At 43.7% G+C, this 24,081-nt stretch overlaps 1 protein-coding gene and 1 long non-coding RNA gene across 2 annotated transcripts in view; one reads left to right on the forward strand and one right to left on the reverse strand.

Annotated features, from left to right (window-relative positions):
• The window catches only part of LOC135246831 (NACHT, LRR and PYD domains-containing protein 12-like), a 122,948-nt gene that overhangs the window by 17,461 nt on the left and 81,406 nt on the right, over nucleotides 1–24,081 (reverse strand). The window contains exons 13-14 of the mRNA XM_064320111.1: nucleotides 12,023–12,196; nucleotides 7,248–7,421 (exon numbers count right to left, since the gene is read on the reverse strand). Coding sequence (XP_064176181.1) covers nucleotides 7,248–7,421; nucleotides 12,023–12,196 — 348 coding nt within the window. The remainder of the gene's footprint in view (nucleotides 1–7,247; nucleotides 7,422–12,022; nucleotides 12,197–24,081) is intronic.
• Nucleotides 14,743–21,415, forward strand: LOC135246833 (uncharacterized). The gene is made up of 2 exons (XR_010327974.1): nucleotides 14,743–15,002; nucleotides 20,829–21,415. It is a non-coding gene; the product is annotated as an uncharacterized LOC135246833 (long non-coding RNA).

The following is a 24,081-nucleotide window of genomic DNA, read 5'->3' on the forward strand; positions in this document are numbered from 1 at the left end:
CTACATTTTACATGAAATTGTTACATTTAAAAGTAAATAAAATGCAATCACGTTTTCAAATGAATAAGTTATTTAAATTAAATGAATATTTAAAAAAAAATAGTCTACTGGGATTTCTAATACCATTGAACCATCTCCTTGTGAACAGCATCCATTTTATAGATAAATGGCGCCATCTGCTGTTGTTAATGTACAATGACATTAAAAAGTCTAGACTTCCATGGCAGAAAGCATTTGAAGCATTTGTCAAAAAAGTCTAATTTGCGGAACATCTAATGGGCGGAGCTTATGGGTCCTTATGGGAAAGTTGTTACGCTTGACGAGTTGCATATATGTCCACAATTTCATGAATGTAGCTCAAATGGGGCTGGAGATATGCTTGTTCAAAGTTATCAAAAAAAAACACCATTTAGCTCATGATAGCGCCACCTTATGGCCAATCGGCTTCATATTTGCTCCCTTGTCCATTTGGAGTTGTACCCTATACCAATGTGCTGAGTTTTTGAAAAAATCGGCATAGTGGTTATGCCTAAACAGGAAATTAGCTCTCTAGCACCACCATTTTTGTTTGATTGGGCCAAAAATGGAAGGTTAGCCTCCACTTATGGGTACTGATATGCCTACGAAGTTTCGTGTTGTTTGGTCAAACCGTTCAGAATTTATACACCTTTATGCTAAAAGCCACACCCTCCAACATATTCATTGGCTCATAGTGGCCATATCATTTCAAAATTCTGTGACTAACTTTTGGTCAGTACCATCTGTAGATGATATGTCTCGAATTTGGTGGTGATCAGATCAACGCAGAAGTAGGTTTTTCGAAAAATTTAAAATGGCGGAAAATCCCATATGGAAATTAAAGCCAATGGGTGTATTGAAATACTCATGACCCAAGGATTCAGGGGGAAACACGATCACAATCCTAGGATAATGAATAATTATTAATAATAATAATAATAATAATAATAATAATAATAATAATGCAATCTGCAGCTTTCAGATTCGACATTAATGAGGAGGATCAAGTTTATTGGGAAAGATATCCAGGAACAGCAAATTGCAGATCTTGCAGCGACACCATGTTACAGCATTGCACTCGATGAGAGCACGGATATAAGCGACATGGCGCAATTGTGTGTGTGGGTTCGCTTTATTCAAAAGGACAAATTTCGGGAGGACCTGTTATGTCTGAGAACCCTTTTAATGTGCCATTGTTAAGCCTTACACCTGCTCTGAAAAACCTTTGTCCAGACCTTGCTGTAATACAGAGTGAGATTCTTGAGCTGCAGGTCAAAGATGTCCGGAAAACTGAGCTCAGATCAGGCATTGCTCATTTCTGGAGCATGGTCCCAGCCTCAGATTAGCTTTGTGTGCAGAAGGTAATGAGCTTTATTGTGAGCACTTACTCATGTGAGGCAACATGTTCTATAATGAGCATTGTCAAAAGAAAAGACAGTAGTAGGCTGACAGATGTGCATCTTGATTGTTTGACTAGGATTGCAACCACTAACTACAAGTTTTGCATGGAGAAAGTCAAGGGACAGCTAAAACACATGAGAGCCTCAACATATTGATACAAAAATAACAGAAAAAAAGTATCTCTATTAGTAGGCCAATATATACATTTTTGTGAACTTTTTTTAATTTCATGTTGATAATGCTTATGTATAATTGCATATGTAAATACATACATAAAATGAGTTCCACTCCCAGCCTTACACACTCACACACAAGTATTATACCTTTTAATAATGCAATGTAATTATGAATTGAGAATACAAAGAGATGTAAGGATGGAAAGCATGGTACGGTATTATTTTTAAACATACACAAAGATGGTAAATATCTTGAGAGTGATGATAAAAAAAACACCTGAGTTATATCTGCAATCTCTGTGGCTCTTTGAGTAATGGTCTTACTCATAAGAGAAAATTAGTGAGTACCACTGAACTACGGTGTGGTGGGGTGGGCGTGGTTTGAGCGTTGGCTGCAGAGAGAGAGTGTGAGAGGAGCGGCTCTCGGATCCTTCGTCACAACTGTCAGCTGAAGGCAATCAGCGCCGATAATTCTTCATTGTTTAATTGCGCTGATTGCCTCTGATTGCTTTCAACAGTGAGCCTGGGGTTTTTAAAAGGAAGACCAGAAGCCGGAGCGAGGAGGGCCGATGACAAGACGGCTACGGAACCGTGTTTTATGAGAATTGTCTGTAAAAGACGACCTCCCTCCAGACTCAGGCTCTACTGCAGCTGGCGGCTGCGGGAGAAACCACCTCCCGAGAGCGACAGACCAGACCCCCCGTAGCTCTCCATCTACCCAAAATGACCCCGGAGGACGATGTGGAGGCATTCCTCGAGGGGTTTGAGGCGGCCGCGAGGGCAAGTAAATGGCCGGAGGAGGAGTGGGTCGTCCGCCTCCTGCCCCTCTTAACTGGGGAAGCACAACAAGCTCCACACAGCTTACCCCCCACAGCGTGGGCGGTCTACGTCAACCTGAAGAAGGCGGTCCTGGACCGCCTGGGATACAGCCCGGAAGAACACCGGCGACGGTTCAGGAAGACGGCCCTGGCAGGAGAGGACCGACCGTTTGCATACGCCGAGAGACTGCTGGACATGGCGCGTCGGTGGCTGCGACCGGAACTCCGGTCAGCCGACGGGGTGGTGGAGCTGGTGGCCCTCGAACATATTATCGTTGGCCTCCCAGGGGAGACGGAGAATTAGGTGAGGTGCCATCGGCCGACCGGGTTGGCAGCCGCCGTCACCCTGGCGGAGGACCACCTGGCGCTCTACCCCCACGGCCAGTCACAGCAGCAGCAGCAAGGACGGGCAGACCCGGCTCCGCGCAGGAGAGCCCTTCCTCGTTCCCTTCCTTCCCCCCTTTCTTCCTCCCTTCCCCGTGCCCAAACCCCCTCATTTTCCCGCAACAAACAGTGGCGGCGGAGTGCAACCCACAGAGAGAGAGCTCCTCAGATGCCCGGACCGGGGTGTTGGCGGTGCGGACAACCGGGTCACCTGCGCCGCGAGTGCCCGCTCATGGAGGTGGGGCAGGTGGTTCGTGTTGTCGGCCCGCCCACCTCCGCTCCCGACCCAGACTGAGCGTACTGTATTCCGGTAAGGATTCAAGGGAGTGAACACCAGGCGCTGTTGGACTCAGAGGCTATGCAGACCATGATTCGACAAAGCCTGGTTCGACCCGAGGCATTGTTAGAAGCATCAAGGGTATCTATAAGGTGTGTGCATGGGTACACGAGTACCCTATCGTCTCAGTGGAAATTCGGTGTCAAGGGAAAAAGCATAAAATAAAGGCTGCGGTTAGCTCCCTCCTCTCGCACCCTCTGATTTTAGGCACTGATTAGCCAGGGTTCCGCCAGGCAGCTGGTAAGGTAGGGGGGTGCGTTCACGACGGGTAGGGCTGTGTGATGTGTGTGCTGCTGTCAGTGGTGACGCGGGGTCGTCCGACGCGGCAGATGGGGAGCCGGCACCAGTGGAGCCTCCGGGGGAGACTCCGCAGGTACCGGTGTTTCGCCCCATAAAGGATTTCCCACTCGAGCAGTCTCGTGATGACACCCTACGCTTTGCCTTTGACAGCGTGATGTCCATTGATGGTCAACAGGTGCGCCCTGATGCAACACTCACTCACCCGTATTTTGTAATAATTCGGGATAGGTTATACAGAGTGTGTCGTGACACTCAGACTAATGAGGAAATCACCCAATTGCTGGTGCCTAAAAGCTCTTGGGAAATGGTTTTTCAGACAGCTCATTTTAACCCCATGGCTGGTCATTTAGGGTATGAGAAAACACTGAACCGGATAATGGCCCGTTTCTATTGGAGGGTCCGAGTCCTAGTAAAAATGAATTACAATATGTGCTGGACCTGCGAGCAAAACTCCATACACTGGGTAAGTTGTCACGGGAGAATTTGCTCGAGGCGCAGGCACGTCAGCAACAGCACTACGACAGAGGAGCTAAACTACGGCAATTTTCACCGGGAGATAAAGTTCTTGTGTTACTCCCTACCTCTAGTTCTAAATTACTTGCCAAGTGGCAAGGGCCCTTTGCGGTCACACGGCGAGTGGGGGAGGTTGACTATGAGGTAGAGCATACTGAAAGAGAGGGGGCAAAACAGATTTATCACCTCAATCTCCTGAAAGCGTGGAAGGAGGTGGTGGCTGTCTCTCTGGTTACGGTGGATAAGGAGAGAGATGAGCTGAGGCCGGAGGTACCAAATTCATCCAATCAGATCTCAACCCTTTCAGATGACCGAATCAGAGAGCAGACCTTGCCTTGTTGCAAAAGCGTTTTGCTGATGTGTTTTCCCCTATACCAGGACGCACGCACCTCATCCACCACCACATTGAGACTTCCCCGGGGGTGACGGTGCGGACCCGCCCCTATAGATTGCCGGAACACAAAAAGAAATTGGTTCAGGCAGAGATAAAGGCAATGCTAGAGCTGGGGGTAATAGAGGAATCCCACAGTCCCTGGAGTAGCCCCATTGTGCTGGTAGGTAAGCCTGATGGGTCTATTCGCTTCTGTGTGGATTATAGAAAGGTAAATGAAGTGTCACGGTTTGATGCTTATCCAATGCCTCGGGTCGACAAGCTCTTGGATCGGCTTGGCACGGCTCGATTTTTTTCGACGCTGGATTTAACCAAGGGTTACTGGCAGATTCCCTTATCTGCCAAATCTAAGGAAAAAATGGCTTTCTCCGCTCCGGATGGTTTGTACCAATTCAGGAAACTTTTGGGTTATTCGGAGCCCCTGCCACATTCCAGCGCCTAATGGATCGGGTATTGCGTCCGCATGCTGGTTATGCTGCTGCCTATCTGGATGATGTAATCATCCATAGCAGCAGTTGGGAGCAGCATTGGGGGCAGTGCTCGAATCCTTAAGGCAGGCAGGGCTCACGGCTAACCAAAAGAAGTGTGCTATTGGCCGAGCGGAGGTACGGTATTTGGGGTACCACTTGGGAAGTGGACAGGTGCGGTCTATAGTGGACAAAACCGCTGCGATTGCAGCCTGTCCCCGACCCAAGTCAAAAAAAGAGGTAAGGAGGTTCTTGGGGCTGGCCGGCTATTACAGAAGGTTCATCCCGGTATTTTCGGAGCTAACCAGCCCCCTAACTGACTTAACCCGAAAAGGTGCCTCAGATCCGGTCCAGTGGACGGAACCGTGCCAGCGGGCGTTTGAGAGGGTAAAAGAAGCTCTCTGTGGGGAGCCGCTCTTGTTCACACCTAACTTCTCTCTCCCTTTTGTTTTGCAGACCGACGCATCGGACAGAGAGCTGGGGGCTGTTTTGACCCAGCAGGTGGAGGGAGTCGACCGCCCCGTGCTGTACATTAGCCGAAAACTGTCACAACGGGAGGCGAAGTACAGCACGGTGGAGAAAGAGTGCCTCGCCATTCGGTGGGTGGTTGGAGCCCTCCGGTATTACCTTCTGGGTCGCCCATTCACCCTCTGTTCGGACCATGCCCCCCTCCAATGGCTCCACCGAATGAAGGATACCAACACTCGGATCACTCGGTGGTATCTGGCTTTGCAGCCTTTTAACTTCAAGGTGATCCATAGACCGGGTGTACGGATGGTCATGGCGGACTTCCTCTCTCGCCCCCAGGAGGGGAGGGTGGGAGGGGGGGCTGGGGGGTTGGTCATCGGCTGGATGGCTCCCCGGCCTAAGTCGGGCGGTGGGGGTATGTGGTGGGGTGGGCGTGGTTTGAGCGTCGGCTGCAGAGAGAGAGTGTGAGAGGAGCGGCTCTCGGATCCTTCGTCACAACTGTCAGCTGGAGGTAATCAGCGCCGATAATTGTTAATTGTTTAATTGCGCTGATTGCCTCTGATTGCTTTCAACAGTGAGCCTGGGGTTTTTAAAAGGAAGACCGGAAGCCGGAGCGAGGAGGGCCGATGACAAGACGGCTACGGAACCGTGTTGTATGAGAATTGTCTGTAAAAGACGAGAGTGTGAAAAAAAGAGCACGGCAGTGCTAATTACGGAAACGGTTGTCTCCCGTGAGTGTGTTTTAACCAGGAGGGGTGGCACTCACTTGCCACATACGGCATCAACTGGAATTACACTGCATCGCCATCTAGTGGCTGTATGAGAACACCACAACTAATTATTGCCACTAACTTGTGCTGCTGGTAGACACTAGATTTTTAAAAACGTGGTGTCTTTTGAAAATTCCACACATTGCACCTATTATCTGTGTGTCCTTGCCTTATAATCCATCCATTCATTTCATTCGCGCACACTATTCTGAATATAACAAGGTAATTATTGCGTAGCATTTAATTATTATTGTAACAATGATAATAAAAGCCTGATATATTAAGTCATGTTTTTCTTTTAAAACCCCCTATCAACATGTTTGGTAGACCTTGTGGAGTAATATAAACTGCACAAAAAACTTTATAAGTCAGGACATTTGAAATAATTAGAATACTTATTTAAGAAATACTCCTGTAAATGATGTCCTCCTTTAGATGATAGTGGCTAGAGCCAGAACATTGATCTCTGAATAAGGCTATTCCACACAACATGTCTGCTTGCAGTGGAATAATATCCAGACTATTACTTGGGACTGGAACCACAGAAGAGTGACTAAACTAAACGATGTAACACTGCATCTAAACAGCAGCTCACATGTTGTTCAGATGGACACTCTCCCACCAAGATGTACACACATACCCTAACGGCCAATAGTTAATGCCCGGCTTTACCAGCAGAATAAAATACCATTTTATTCACAATCCTTTCAGAAACACCACAATCCTGCAGCACACACAGGTGTGTGATGAAGGAGTAAAACTCACCTTCATCAAAAGGTCAGTGTGTGAAAGAGAGTGGGGTAAATGTATGAATTTCATCATTCATAGCAGGTAGTGAATAATGGAGATGGATGTAGACTGCAATGTGTGACAGACCTGAAACATTTTACTATACAGGCGGTCAATCTTTTACCCTGTTAATCAGACACTCAGCATCCAGTCATCACCTGTGACGTGATACTACAGACTCCACTGAAACCTTACATTCTGCTCAGGAACCACAAACCTGGCAACCCTCAAACAGTTTTATCCTGCTTTTATTTGCTTGTTGTGATCGAGGAGTAAGGTATATATGGGCAAAGAAAGAATGCTGGTGGACAGAGGAGTAAGCAGAGAGAGAAAGAGCTTTTTAATATTTCACTGAATAGAACCATAATCACAAATTCTATTTAGTTAAGATCACACAGTACACAGCGCTACTCACCCCAGTCTCTGTAGTTTACAGTTTGGACTCCTCAGTCCAGCACAGAGCAGTTCCACTCCTGAATCTCCCAGGTTATTGTAGCTGAGGTCCAGATCTCTCAGGGGTGAGTTTGATGACTGGAGAGCTGAGGCCACAATATTACAGCACGTCTGTGTGAGTTCACAGTTGTTCAGTCTGCAAAGAAGAGTTAATATATTATAGTATTATTATATTGGGATGGCAGGTATGCCATCCCGCCAAGTTACGCCTTGGCGGGGGCATGCCCCATACCTATACAGCACCGAGAGTTTGGCACTTTTCAAGGTTCCCCACAGAAATAACCACAACAGCCACAGACACTCAGCCCTTAAAAACATTAAATTCTGTACATTCTGACCCCATTTCAACAGACAGATTTCATAAACAACTTCACATGTCCACACAAAAAAGCCTCAAACTAAGGGGATTTTGCGTTTTCTCCTCCTTCTTCTTCTTTTTCTTCTCATTCTTATTTTAACCTGCTTCGACCCTCACTAATAATTGTCTACTAGCCTACTTATCAATTATTGCTTTTGCACCATATCTACCCGCCGTTCACCGTTCAGTTATTAACCGGCTACAATATTGCTAAGCCATATGCATTATGACTTACCGCCTGCACGTTCAGTTATTAACCGGCTACAATATTGCAATGCCGTATGGATTCAACGGGAGCTCTTCTATGCTTACTGGCCTGTTTTCTTCTTTAAAACCAAATACAGGTTTGCTAATGATAGTTCACGCATTGCATAGCTATGTCATGGTGCCGCACTAACAAAGTCACAGACTGGTAAACCTCCGGTTGAAGGATTGAATCCCGCCTCACCCTCAGGCAGATCATTTCTTCTTTTACACTAACTTTTTCTTATGCTTTTATATTTGCTTCACCAAAACTCACTCACGGCCACCCATATTCATTCCATGACGGCAAATGTATTCCTTTTATTAAAAAGTTACACCAGTTCACCACTCTGCCATTTCTACTAACTATATTTTTTCACTTGGCTACCATACAAAACCTTCTTATCAGCAAACGCCACGTTTCTACATTCATGTTTCCTCGCCTGTTCTCTATCTAGCCACATACAAACAATTACTACGTATGCACGTTCTGCAACTCCCCATTAAAACATTACATTTAAAATCATGACTCACTCAAAATGTTAACTACTACTACTACTGAACATGAGAAAAGCGCATCAGTGCAATGGATTTCACACATTACTTAACCCTCCACTTTAATACAGACTGTTATATATACCATTCGATAAGGAAACTAAGCTCGCTCATGTTCATTTCATTTACTTTGCACTATAGTCTGTGATCATGTCAACCTTCACCTACATGCCCATTCTGCTAAAAACATATTGTTTCAACTACGCTAGGTCACAACTTGTGTACCCTGCTGTCCTGCTCCACTGTCTGTTATGTCATGGAGATGCACTTTTAGTGTTTGTATGGTTTAAAAGGCATTGTTGTGACCTCTTTTCTCAATCAAGGCTCGTTGGATGGCCATCAAATCGATGAGTACATACACTGGCCATATTTCACCTGCGTTTCTGATGCATTTACACTAACACCACGGCACCCTTTGTCACAGCCACTGTTTTACATATATAGCAAATCAAAACTGCTAAACAGTACACGCTCATCAGACCGTACAAATTCACACAAGGATAGCCATGATCCACAACCGTTTCTTACAGGGTCACTTCACATTTCTCACTTTCTCATAATAAAACGCTTGGCAAAAAGAAATGATATCTCATAAAAAACACGTTTTCAACGTACAAAAATGCCAAGTTACTCACCAGTCCAGGCCTGCCATTAAAAGTATTGATATCAAAATGACAAGTTACGGTACTACAAACAATATAGGCCAGGGGTGCTCAATACGTCGATCGCGATCTACCAGTCGATCGCAAAGGTAGTATTGGTAGATCGCATGAGTACCATGGTGGTTGAACGTGACACTTCCCAGTTGTCTTTAGGCAACAACAAAACAAATGTGCATAATGCTTTTGCACCACTGTTTACCCACTGTTCACCGAACGTTTACACTACATCATGACGTACCGTCTGCACGTTCAGTTACAATATTGCAAAGCCATATGGATTCAACGGGAGCTCTTCTGTGCTTACTGGCCTGTGTTCTTCTTTAAAACCACGGACAGGTTTGCTAATGATATTTCATGCATTGCATAGCTATGTCATGGTGCTGCACTAACAAAGTCACAGACTGGTAAACCTCCGGTTGAAGGACTGAATCCCGCCTCGCCCTCAGACAGATAATTTTCTCTTTTACACTAACGTTTTCTTACGCTTATATTTGCTTTAAAGGAGTAACATGGTGGTTGAACTTCCCAGTTGTCTTTAGGCAACAACAAAACAAATGTGCATAATTTTTTTATTCTTCAGTCATTTCAATGTACTTTAAAACGTATTTTTCTAAGCCTAAATTTCCCACTATAAAAAATCACCCGAACCGTCTGGACGTGGTAATGAGAACTGTCAGTTAGCTATGATTGACAGACCGTGCCCCGTTACCATAGCTACCCCCATGCTACGCGCTCTCTTTGGGAGACTGAATTTTCACAAGCTAGCTAGCTTAGTAGTATATCAAGTATCGATAGATAGCTAAGGTAAGGACGTTGACTTATATCCAATTATAATTTTTGCTATCTAGCTAGCCAAGTTAAGATAAAAGCACAACTATAACGTCCTCATAAAAGCAAACTAGCAAGCTAACGTTATCGATAACATTGCCTTATGAAAGCAAACCTCCTAGCTAGCTAACGTTAGCTAGCTAGCTAAATGAATATCTGATATTCTGATAACCAGAAATAATCTAAAGGCACTCTAATTTAAGTGAACCTAACGTTAGTCAAATATTTGCATTGTCTGAACAGCAGGACGGTGTGTCCTGTCAGATTTCTTTACGGAGCGTGGAAATGGGAGTGGTTACTGTATTCGTGACGCAGCAAAATGACAACTTTCTCAACCGGTTGAAAATAGGACGATGAATTTAAAACGCATATTTCTCCAAAAATACAGAACGGACATATTTAATACTTTGCTCATTGTGTTTCTTCAATGCCTCTTGTGCAAATAGCACATAAAACATAATGACATCTGAATTTTTCTGACACTTAGGTCACTGCGCATGCGGAAACAACGGCGCCAAGTGCAGCAAAACTAACAAGCTAGTCAGTCCAAGTACCGTTCCACCATGACTGATGAACATTTGGAAGTGTCGCTTGAGGCTGGCTGTCAGCAGCTACTGTCCGGACTATGTATCCCTGGCTGATTCAATTCAGTGCAAGTCATCAGAGTAAACTCAGGTAATGACAAAGAAATGTGCATAGTTAATTATGTTGTGTTGTGCAATATTGGCTAATGCGGTTATGCAAGGTACATCAACATACATTGTACATATAAAGAATCCTCAATATATTTGTAAATAAATATACGTTTCGCATTTTTGTAGTGGGTAGATCATTTTGACTTGGTCATTTTATAAGTAGCTTGCATGCTGAAAAAGTGTGAGCACCCCTGATATAGGCAATATAATATAATATATTTTGCCTCACCGAAATTAAATAAGATGTATTCCAAAGCAATGCTACCCAATAAGTCACTTGGCCCTGTGTTTTTGTAATCTTTGTAATCTTACCATTTCACAATGTCATGCAAACTTTGTGTCAGATCAAAGTGTCAAATATTTCAAATTGCCTCATGGAACACATTGAAATTAATGTACAAAACTGCTGGTGAGTAACTACAGGAAGCATATTTCTCCACAAAACATGTTTATACTTGCTTCTGAACTGAATTTGAGTACATGCACAAGTTATTGTATATTTGCTACATACAATAAATACTGCATGTAAAATACATATTGTACATACATATATAGAAAACATCTTTATCCCCATGGGGACATTTCCCTCGCAGCATGTTACATTCACATTTACGAACATAGACTTATACCAAGAAACATACTATCATTCACGCAACAGAAAGGCTGAGCAGCGAAATACATACATACCAATACAAATTGGACATATACACGCCTACTCAATCAATCTGGACTGTGAGAAAGCCATCCACACATATGTTTGGCCTGTCCATGTAGTGCATTCTTATACACACAGGGCCAAGTGACTTGAAAGAATTGAGGAAATATTGGGTAGCATTGCTTTGGAATACATCTTATTTAATTTCGGTGAGGCAAGATAGCCTATATTGTTTGTAGTACCGTAACTTGGCGTCATTTTGATATCAATACTTTTAATGGCAGGCCTGGACTGGTCTTGTATGTGTGAGTAACTTGGCATTTTTGTACGTTGAAAACGTGTTTTTTATGAGATAAAATAATACAGGGATCATGCCCTGGGATATTTAGATATTTATTCTCTTCACCCGGATGGGGTAAGCCTTAATTATTTGTTATTTTTAGATTTCTGGATTCTTATGATTGAAGGTCTTGATGTCACAGAACACTTGAACGAATGCCTGGCAGCAGTACATCTCTCCAAGGTATAATGTCTTGCCACCCATCATTTCATATGAGCACACCCCTGTTAATGTGCTTATACGCTAACTCATATTCACAAGTAAACATTCAGGTTACAGGTTCTGAATATTAGTGAGGTTTTTTTCCACCCGGTGATAAAATTCACACTCTTACACACATCATCACAAATCTACTAATTCATCTACTAATTTAAAGTCACACAGTACACAGCACTACTCACCCCAGTCTCTGCAGTTTACAGCTTGGATCCATCAGTCCAGCACAGAGCAGCTCCATTCCTGAATCTCTCAGGTTATTGTAGCTGAGGTCCAGATCTCTCAGGGGTGAGTTTAATGACTGGAGAGCTGAGGCCACAATATTACCTGACTTCTCTGTGAGGTCACAGCTGTTCAGTCTGCAAAGAAGAGTTTATACGTTCAACTCAGGAATTACTGGCACTCTTTATGAAAATTAGCAAAAATTATTGTTTAAGACAATCAATATACCCAATGCTGCAAATTGTCTGCTCAAACATTTGGAGAAACTATTTACTTTCAGTATAATAAAAAAATATTCTTTAAAAAGAAACTTGAGTAACAGCAGTTTTCTCAAAAGCATAGAGGTCAAAATTATTGGCACCCCTAAAGAATATTTAAAATAAAACTAAACAAAGTGGCATCTGAAGAAATTTTTTATTTATTTGATCTCCAGAACTGCTCACAGAAACTGTATAGCTGCCTTTCACCATTCCTTGTATCACTGGTGTAGAAATATGTGGTTGCACACATACAAAATCATTACATTACATTACAGGCATTTAGCAGACGCTCTTATCCAGAGCGACTTACGCAACTTTTTACATAGCATTTTACATTGTATCCATTTATACAGCTGGATATATACTGAAGCATTGCAGGTTAAGTACCTTGCTCAAGGGTACAACAGCAGTGTCCTTACCCTGGAATCGAACCTGCGACCTTTCGGTTACAAGCCCAGTTCCTTACCCACTGTGTTACACTCCGTCCCTTTGTCATCTATGACCATGGGGAAAACCAAAGAGCTTTCAACTCAGAAGAGACAGACGGTTGTTGACCTACACAAATCTGGTTTGTGTGCAGTCGGTTCCCCATGCTAGGCAGCCGACAGCTAGTAGCCAGCCAGTCAGGATCCCCTTATCCTACACACTGCTAAGGGATCAGCTGAGCCCCTGTGCTGAGGCCGTCTCAGGACCCCCTGGTGCTGCACACTGCTAAGGGATCAGTGGGCAGGGAGTGGGGGAGCCCCGATACTCACAGGGAGAGCAGGGCAGCAGTGCAGTACTGTATGACAGGGGAACATCTGCACGCTGTGTTTATACATTAAAATACAGGAATAAGCAGTGAGCAGGCTGTACGGACCCAGCGGTCTATGTTGTGATTAAAACTCATTCAGCAGTGTATTTACATGCACACGTAACATCAGACAAATATCACTCCATTTCAATATCGCATGTAAAACTCCAGGAGGCACTCTCGGATAAGTGACATCCATCCATCACCCATCGAGGAGGGAGGAAACTGGAGTACCCGGAGGAAACCCACGTGGACACGGGGAGAACATGCAAAAGAAAGGCCATTCTCCACACAGAAAGGCCCAGGCCGGATGTGGCAGGGCTCGGTTTGCGGGAGGAATTCAGGGCAATTAGAGGAACACACCTACTGGTTAAGCAAACACACACCTGGATGATGTTACAAATCAGTCCAGGATTTAAAAGTGTGCTTCTTTCCACAGTAGGCGTCTGAGACCGGGATCCCCACGATGGTGACAGAGAGCACGTACAGACCAGAGAAAAGGCTGAAAATCGCTTGTATAATCTCATTTATTTTGTCTTTGTTATTATAGTTTATTGTTTTTGCCCAGATCCCGTGAGAGTGATGAGCAAAGGTTTTTCGTTTGTGTTTGTTTGTGATTACGCTCTCTCTTGCTACCCCAATAAAATGCCAGAGATATCTGGAATTTCCAAATTTCCCTGTGTCCAGCTCTTCTGTCCCTATCAGGGTAGTCACGGTGTGACACCGGAGTTGAACCCAGAACCTTCTTGCTGTGAGGTGACAGTGCTACCAACTGCACCACCGTGCCACCCTCAGACAAGTATGTTGGAAAACATGGGAGCCACAGTTCTACCCTTCTGAGGTGTCTCACATTGTAGTGGGACAGCTGCAGATAGGATTGATTGTTTACCACCACACTCAGTTAAATTGACCTTTTATCACACCCTTTGTGCTACATCCTCTCCCTTTGGTATGCAGTATCCTCTACCCCCTACTTCAGTCCAACTTCCCCACACCTTGTTTCTTCCCCCCCCCAATGTCTGATTACCTCGCCCCCCCCTTCCCCATTCACACCCTTTGTGCTACATCCTCTCCCTTTGGTATGCAGTATCCTCTACCCCCTACTTCAGTCCAACTTCCCCACACCTTGTTTCTTCCCCCCCCCAATGTCTGATTACCTCGCCCCCCCCCCCTTCCCCATGATGTGTTTAAAGATAACCATTTGGCCCTTTGTTTCCTTGAAGGAACAGGGTATAAGTATTCACTGTCTCCGTCATTTGTCGGTTCTGTGTTTATCTGTACTTGGGTAACAGACCCACTAGTTCCTTTGCTACATTAAACGACCTATTTTGAAACGAAGACGTGCCTGCATTTATTTTTCTACTAACAAAAGTACGGCGGAATACAGCGGACGGAGTGTGGCACAGTGGGTAAGGAACTGCGCTTGTAACCGAAAGGTCGCCGGTTCGATTCCTGGGTAAGGACACTGCCGTTATACCCTTGAGCAAGGTACTTAACCTGCATTGCTTCAGTATATATCCAGCTGTATAAAAGGATACAAATGTAAAGTGCTATGTAAAAAAAAAAAAAAAAGTTGTGTAAGTCGCTCTGGATAAGAGCGTCTGCTAAATGCCTGTAATGTAATGGAATAAATTGAATTCTTAAAAATTCCACATTATTGGCGAGCCAGCCCAAATCCGTCGTTCTTGTTGCGTTTTTTCAAAAAAAAAAAAAAAAAAAAAACCGGGGAGGCTGACATTCGCGTGTGACACTGGCCTACAGAAGAGACCTTCTTTTTTACGTTGACACCGAATTCAAGAAAGGATTACAGTAAGAGGACTGTTTTGGAAGCCATTTGCCAACGCTGAAGGAAAAACGGACTTGAAGGCACGGAACGGACCACGTACATTTGTGAGTATGAAATATTTATGTATGTAATATTGTAGAGGAATAGTTACGGAAATTGTGTAATGTTTTAAAATACAAGTGGTCAGAATTGATTGTACATGTGTACAGTGTTCTAGACAGGGGCTTGTATAAAGTTACACAGACCTTGGACAATTTCAAGTACCAAAAGTTTGTTTGTCCATTGTACAGGAGTTTAGTAATGGCAGTGAATGGTTGGAAATCTTGGGCCGCTATGTTGTTGACCAAACATTGTAAGGAGGGTCCTTACAACGTACCACAGGAAGTAGATGTTGTTGAATATCTTCAAACTGCTTGTGAGCAGCGCAATGAAAAGAAGAAAAATAAGAAAACAAGACAGGCTATGGCTATGTGTGATGGCTATGGTCCAAACGATTAAGTTTTTGACCGATAAAGTTGTAGAGGTTCCTAAATTGCGAGGTGAAGTTGAAAGTTTGAATAAAGCACTGGAGGTAAATTCAAAGGAGTTGGAAGCATCTGTTGCAGAACGTATATTACATGCCACAACACACTTAGAATTTAGAAAAGAAATTTGCCGGTTGAGGGAGAAATTGAGTACCACAACGGCAGAATTGGTTAAAACGCAGGGACAGTTACGCGATGCTCAGGTGGCATATAAAGAGTTATGGAATGTGTCTGGGGAGAATAAGGATAGGGCGATTGTACAGAAGTTAAGATTGTTGAAGGAAAAAATGACAAAGCAAAAATTCACAAATACTGTAATGAAATGGCGAGTGGCAGCGCTTGGTTTAGGGACAGTAGAGGAGCACAGTGAGTCAGAATACAGTTCTGAAGATGATGAATGGGAGGTCAGACAGGCGAATACGGCAACTCTTTTGTTAGATGTCGATAATGAAGAAAGCGATGATAGAAGTTTAGATGAAGAGCCGGAATGGCATGCTGGTGGTACAGAATGTAGTGCATCTGTTGTCGACTCACTTCGTTCTATTCGCCGACGGGTGGTTTCCAGAAGCGCTAGATCACCCAAAGCGACTAAATCAGTCGGGACAAAAAACACAAAAATTGCGCCAATAATTACACGCCGAGTTTGTACGAGTGGAACGCATAATCCTATTAATGGGGCCATCACATATGAATATGAAGATCAGCAGGTTGATCGCGATCTTACACTGTCGGAGTTGACTACACTGCAACAACAACTTCCCACATGGGACGGAGTTAGTGACCCGACTGCAATTGCTGAAAAGGTACAAACACTGCAGCGAATGCACGCACTAACGGACAAGGACTGTTGTAAATTGTTACAATCTGTGCTTCCTACATCGGTTACTATTCAGTTAGAATTCATTCAGGGTCAGGGAAACCCTGTTGTTTTCCCCAGTCATGACGCGAGGTTAAGGATAATGAGCGAGACTGTGGGACATCGCGTTATAGCTGACATGAGTAAAATTCTTGAGTTTGTACCGAAGGAAGGGCAGCACCCCACTGACTTTCTTAGAACATTTATAAGTGTGTTCAATCGAAACAGAGTTGGAGGGAACAGAGCGCTATTGACAGGTGACGACCCGGTATTCAGGAGTTTAGTAATAAGTAAATACAAAGATCTCGTCTCCCCTACCTGTCAACATTTATTGTTACAATTCAATAGGGAACTGAGTGCACAGCCAGTCAGACAACACATAGGCAGGGATATCCAGGACTGTGTAACCGTGTGGAATGAGTCTCAACTCAGTTCTTCCCCCAAACAGAGCTCTAGGAAAAGGATTGCGCCAATAGCATCTAACGAGGGTCAGGTAAAATTTAATTGTTTTAACTGTGGGAAGCCAGGCCACATTCAAAATGAGTGTAAGAGCCCCCGGGTGTGTAATAATTGCAAGCGTGTTGGTCATTCCAAGCGACAGTGCTGGGCAAAAGGAGGTGGGATGGAAGAAAAGGGACCAAAACAGCTGGGTGTGCAACAGCCTCAGACAGAACAGCCCCAGATTGAAGGCACTGTTACATACACAGACCTATTGTCTATTCTTAAGGCACATGCTGATCAAAGCACACAGAAAGGCTCTGGGAATCCCTTTCATAGTCCAGCTCCACAATGACGGTATCAAGCCTCAGTTTCAGCGGTGAGTAATCTGCAAATAGATCAGGAAGGTCGCCCCTGTGTTACGGTTTTGGTTGGAGGCTATCAAGACAAATGTTTGGTTGACACAGGAGCAGCTTGCTCATTAACTCACCGAACTAATTTTCCTCAGAGTGGTAAAACAGTCCAGCTAATGGGAGTGGGAGGCAACGCATTACCAGCCCAAATCTCAACTCCACAGACATTACAGATTGGTGATATATCTTTTGATTTACCATTATGTATGGTCAGAACCCATGAACGGAACATCCTGGGTTCAGATGCAATAACAAAAGGACGTTCAGTCATTGATTTAGCTAATAATGTTCTTTGGCAGGGCCCAACAGATCCACAGGGGTGCAAGGTACCTATGACCATTGCTGATACCCATTCTGTTCACACAGTGAAAAACCCTATGGTTTATGATGTAGTTGGTTTACTGCAAACATCCGATGCAACTCTAGCTAATATCATAGATAAACACAAAGGAGTGTGGGCAACACATAAGCATGACTGTGGGAGAGTTTCTAACATGCAGGTTGCTGTCCGAGGCGCAGATCCTCCCCCACAGAAACAGTACCCCTATCCCAAGTCAGCAGAGACAGCTGTACAATTAACAATAAAATCTCTTTTGCAGCAAGGTGTGATCAGAGAATGCATCTCAACATGTAATGCCCCTGTGTGGCCAGTAAAGAAACCTGACGGCTCTTGGAGATTAACTGTTGATTACAGGCAGCTGAATAAACACACCCCCAGTGCCACACCATTGGTAGCAAGCAACCCTGATATGATGTCTCAGTTGCGGGGTTCTGCAAAAGTCTATTCGACTCTTGATGTATCAAATGGTTTTTGGAGCATTCCAGTACACATGGATAGTCAATACAAATTTGCTTTCTCTTTCAGAGACACGCAGTACACATGGGTAGGCTTACCACAAGGTTTTCACAACTCACCTACCTTGTTTCATCAATGTATGGCTAACATTTTGCAGGGCTGCTCACAACCACACAATGTTGTTCAATATGTTGATGACATCTTGCTCCAATCAGATACCGAGGAAGAACATTATGAGCTGCTGGACGAGATCCTTACACTCTTGGAAAAAGCGGGCCTAAAACTTAACCCAAAAAAGGCATTACTAATGAAACAGTCTGTTTGTTTCCTAGGAGTAAAAATTCAGACAGGAGGACGGACTCCTGATCCAGCTAAAGTAGAACTTGTACAAGCATTGCCACGACCATACACTGTCACAGCATTGCGCTCTTTCCTGGGAATTGTGGGGTTTTGCCGGGACTTTATAGAAGGTTACAGTGAACTAGCTGCCCCTCTCTATAGGCATTTAAAAGACAACCCAGGAAAGAATGATTTGCTAGAATGGGATGCGGCATCACAGACTGCCTTCATAAGTTTGAAAAAAACACTTGCTTCAGCTCCTGCTTTACGCAGTCCAGATCACACACAACCCTTCATCATTGAGGTAGTTGTCTCCACTGTTAGCATCAAAGCAGTGCTTATGCAAGAAGTTCATGGCAAACACATCCCAATTGGTTACTTTTCAGGAGTACTAACACCTGTTGAAAGGTCATTTGATCAGTGCACAAAGCAGATATTGGGAGTACACTGGATAGTCGCACACACTGAATACATCTGTGGTTTCAACCCACTCATTCTGCACACGCCACATACGCCGGTGGCATTGCTAATAAGAGGGCAAGTGAAAGGGGTATCGGCCCAGCGGTGGGGACGATGGGTTACAGAACTCCAACATAAAAACATACAGGTCAAGCATTCCACAAGCTATCGATTAGCTAATATGTTAGACTATGAGGGGGAGCCACACCTTTGCATGTCAGTACAACAACAGGTAGCAGCGGGGCCCATCCGTACAATACCACTGGCAGACTCCTCTGCGGTGTTTGTAGATGGTTCTCGCTATTATCAAATGGGACAGTACTATACTGGAGCAGCATGTTGGGCACCCCAGTTAGGAAAAGAGGTATTGATCAAATGTAAACCCACGGATTCAGCGCAAAAAGCAGAGGTTATTGCAGTAATTGCAGCGTTACAGGAGTTCACAGGGCGAATTACTATCTTCTCAGACAGTGCTTTTGTTTGCAACTCCCTCACTGAATATCTCCCTGTTTGGCAGAAAAGAGGCTTTTGTACGGCAGAAGGGAAATCATTGACTCACCACAGTGAGCTACAAACAATTTGGGACCTAGCGCATGAGAGAGAGAGAGGCACGGTAGCCACAGGTCAAAGCACATCAAAAACATGGCTCCACTACTGAAGGGGATAATAATGACAAAGTGGACGTCTTGGCAAAAGAAGCCGCTGTTTCAGGCATCCCATGGCACTACCAACTTCCCAATGTCTCTGTTGAACCTGTGAAACTATCACAACCGCTTGCACTCAATCTACAAGAATGCCAGGCCACAGACAAAGACATTGTAGAGGTTATTGATGCCATCCGACAACAAACACAACTTCCAGAACCATATGTACATCACACAGCAAATTTGATCATATTTGAGGATGTATTGTACTACAATAATCCAGGGCCTGTTTGGGTAACACCCTCTATGCTTCGTAAGGAGCTAGTTTTATTCATGCACAAAACTTCAGGTCATGCATCACCAGCGAAGGTAATAGATTTATTGCAGAGCTGCTACTGGTGGCCCAGTATAAAAACAGATGTAGCTCACCACTTGGCACTCTGCCTTGTATGTGCTCAGATGAACCCTGCACCTACACATCGCAAGGTTCCCATGGGCACCTCCCACTTGAATGATGGCCCATGGGAAACTCTCCAGATTGACTACACAGGTCCGTTACCTACAGCAAAAGGAGGATATCGGTTTCTCCTTGTGGTAGTAGATATGTTCACTCGCTGGGTAGAGGCATTCCCTACCAGGAGGAGTGATGCTGCCACTACAGCTCGTGTCTTGTGGGAACAGGTGTTCTCACGATGGGGATTTCCAAAACGATTGGAAAGTGACAACGGGGCACCATTTATTTCAGAATTAATGCTGCACCTTTGTACGTTCTTAGGGGTAGAAAGACACTTCCACATTCCCTATCATCCGCAATCTAGTGGTATGGTTGAACGATTCAATCGCACTATAAAACAAGGCCTCAAAAAAAGCTGTAATTGATGCAACAGATAAACTGAAAAAATCTGCTTCTAATTGGGTTTCGGCACTCCCAGGGGTACTAATGGCTATTAGGGCGACACGGGTACGTACTACTGGTTACAGCCCCTTTGAGCTTATGACAGGCAGGCCAATGCAGATTTCACATCCCTCGGGCGTTCCTCTTCCCATCACCACAAGAGCCACACATGATGAGTTTCTTACCCAAGTGCAGCAAGCACTTCAGAGTAAGCTTCTAAATGCAGCCAACAAGATGGGAGCAGCCCATCATTACACAGCACAGGCCTATTCCCCCACATACAGAGTGAATTTTCAAATTGGGGATCAGGTGATGCTTAAAAATTTTTTAAAAGGGGGAGGCTGGGAAGCAAACTGGGAAGGTCCATACGAAGTTATGGACAAACTTGGTGAAACCAATTTGAAATTGGCAATAAAAAAGCGGGGTAGGCCAATACAGTATTTCTGGTATCATGGGGACCAATGCAAATTATATAACAAAGCTGAACTTGATACCAATGTCAATGTTAAAATGATTAAAACTGCATAAGAATATACACTCACACTTGGTCTTTCTCTCCCCTACAGAATTAATCGAGATCAGGACGAGGCTCCTGGTATTCAGGAACAGGTTGGAGGTCAGCACTAAGTGGGACATTCCGGTCATATTCATAAACAACTCCCAATGTGTCAGGGACAATACACGCAGTTGACGTTGGATTCACCTAATGGACATCAGACAGGTGGAAAGATGGTGAAGCGTTCACAACAGAAGACACATGGAAAGTATCAAGTGAATCTTCATTTAGAACACATGATTGAGGGTGGAAGACAGCTTCCAAGAATATAAGAATTCATTGTGACAGTAAAAACACGTAATTGGACACATTATTAACGCAATAACTAGTTGGGATGAGGGACAGGATAACCTGGGGAGATGGGCCGTGGAGCATGAATGTACATATTACCCTGGTCTAACAATGATGCATCTAAATTTATACGGTTAAAAATAAATAAATAAAATAAATAATAATAGTAATAATAATACATATATGTTGAGGATAGACAATGCCAACCTCTAAAGGAATGGGAAGACTCAAGCAGTTGGACTGAAGCAAATGTCCTCCACTGCACCCTATTCCTAGAGAAGGCATCATTCTTGGACCAGAAGAAAAGGGAAAAAAAGGGTTTTATAATATGATGTAAATACGGTATTCATGCATGCTGTTTATGATTGAGCTAACATCATTGTCATGTTTGATCAGTATTGTTTAAGGTTTGAACTGGTAAGGGAATGGCTGAATCAAACATTCTTACAGATTACTACATTCATACATGTTATGCATGAAAGTCATGCAATAAATTGTATCTATTAACTCTAATGAACTGTCCCCAGAGAGGAATGTGCACCCTTTAGAGGAAGTGGAGAGGGTGGTGGACCAGTGTCACTGGTGTATTCTGAGTCACCCCACAGGACTTCCATATGGTAATATAAGGTGTTAATCACCCCCCTGGTTTCTGGTTTACACCAGCATACACTGTTCAGATGGGGAACATTCGTTTACCTACTACTGATGCCAGTGAGTCCAACAGCTTGGCCATGTGGGAGGATGCCTACCTGGTTCCTCAGTCAAATGTGTTTGCAGGTATTCATGCTCAGGTGAAGAAAGCTCTAATGGAGAGTGATTCAACACTACTCAAAACAAAAATGGAGGTGAGCTTGGCCCAGGCAGAGGCCACAGTCCTGAAGCGACAAGGATGCTCTGATGAGAACACATTTTTGGAACCGGATATTCCTGGCTATTGTAGGTCTAATAGTAATTTGTATCCTCAATGGTCAAACACAGTGTTATTGCTGGCGCAAACAGAAAAAAAACAGTTGGAGAAAATCATTGATAGAAATGAAACTGTGGGATGGCTCAGAAATAACCCCTGAATAATTTGTGTGCTTTTGTTTTAATTTTTATGTTTTATTTTTGCTTCATATTCTTTTCTATACATATACCTTCGATTATAGAAGACTTTCTTATAAAAAATAATAAAAAAGTAGGGAATGTTGGAAAACATGGGAGCCACAGTTCTACCCTTCTGAGGTGTCTCACATTGTAGTGGGACAGCTGCAGATAGGATTGATTGTTTACCACCACACTCAGTTAAATTGACCTTTTATCACACCCTTTGTGCTACATCCTCTCCCTTTGGTATGCAGTATCCTCTACCCCCTACTTCAGTCCAACTTCCCCACACCTTGTTTCTTCCCCCCCCCAATGTCTGATTACCTCGCCCCCCCCTTCCCCATTCACACCCTTTGTGCTACATCCTCTCCCTTTGGTATGCAGTATCCTCTACCCCCTACTTCAGTCCAACTTCCCACACCTTGTTTCTTCCCCCCCCCAATGTCTGATTACCTCGCCCCCCCCCCCCCCCCCCCCCTTCCCCATGATGTGTTTAAAGATAACCATTTGGCCCTTTGTTTCCTTGAAGGAACAGGGTATAAGTATTCACTGTCTCCGTCATTTGTCGGTTCTGTGTTTATCTGTACTTGGGTAACAGACCCACTAGTTCCTTTGCTACATTAAACGACCTATTTTGAAACGAAGACGTGCCTGCATTTATTTTTCTACTAACAAAAGTACGGCGGAATAAACTGAATTCTTAAAAATTCCACATTAAAGTATTTTTAGTCAATGCCCTTGTTAAAATGTTCAGCACTCTGAATACTGAACACAAGTGGTATTGCGTGCAAGAACCTCTCCCTTAACCTACATATAAAATGTATTATACATGACTTAATTTAACAATTATTATTGAAAATGACATTTATAAATTAAATAGACAAATTCTTTGATAGGCCAGTCGACAGTAACCTGGTGGAATCAAGTGACAAGCCAAAACAAAATATGTATCAGGTAAGAAGACTAAATCATTTTATTAAATAAGGAGTCAATTAAAATAGTGAATTGAAATGATACACTCTTGAAATCATGCACTTATTGAATGCAGGCTCACTACATCTAAGGTACAAAACAAAACAGAAGATATTAAACAATATGCTAATTTGGGATAACCAGAAAAGAGAGAGAGATTGATAAGCCAGACCATACCAAAGTATTACCCTCTTCCTGTTTCAGTGCCATAAGAACAAATTAAATGAGCTAAAATGCACAACCAAGAAACCACCACCAAAATAAAGACCAAATACAACACAACCTTTTTCCTGAGGTCATCATAAACACAACGCAGCATGGCTTGAGCATGTTTGCCCTGACTGAGAGATGCTGAGTTGAAGTGTGGAAAGTTGGGGGGGGGGGGCAGGCTCATTTAACACAAGGACTGGTCCATCTAAAAGCTGACAGTGTACTTATTACGTTGAAGTGACCTTATGTTGTTGAAAGCAGGGCTAAATATTCATGAATTTAGTCCCCTTCTAACAGGACCAAACAGGAATATAATAGGTAGTATAACAGGTAATTCTGTTCAGCTATTGTATACCTATAAAAAGCAGAAGTTTACTTCTTCTTCTAACATAGACATAAAGATTTTCCAATTAATTATTTCAATTAAATGTCACAAATTACATTTAAACTTAAGATCAAACAGAACCGGATCTTTATTTGTCCTGTAGCCACACTGGGCCGTTGGGCTCATAAATAGCTTTGTCTTCTGGTTTGTCTCTCCCGACACTCTGCAGGATGTGGGACCCATAGATCGCCTGCCTAGATAAGGGTATCAGAGTGGCGTATAGGATGTTTCCATTAGTGTTCATGGAGGGGAGGGCAGGCAGCTGTATTCAAGCCAATACTGTATCCAGTTCACTGTTTCTCTCTCTGAGGCCAATAAT

This window comes from Anguilla rostrata, unplaced genomic scaffold (assembly GCF_018555375.3).
Source record: "Anguilla rostrata isolate EN2019 unplaced genomic scaffold, ASM1855537v3 scaf0943, whole genome shotgun sequence".
Classification (NCBI taxonomy): Eukaryota; Metazoa; Chordata; class Actinopteri; order Anguilliformes; family Anguillidae; genus Anguilla; species Anguilla rostrata.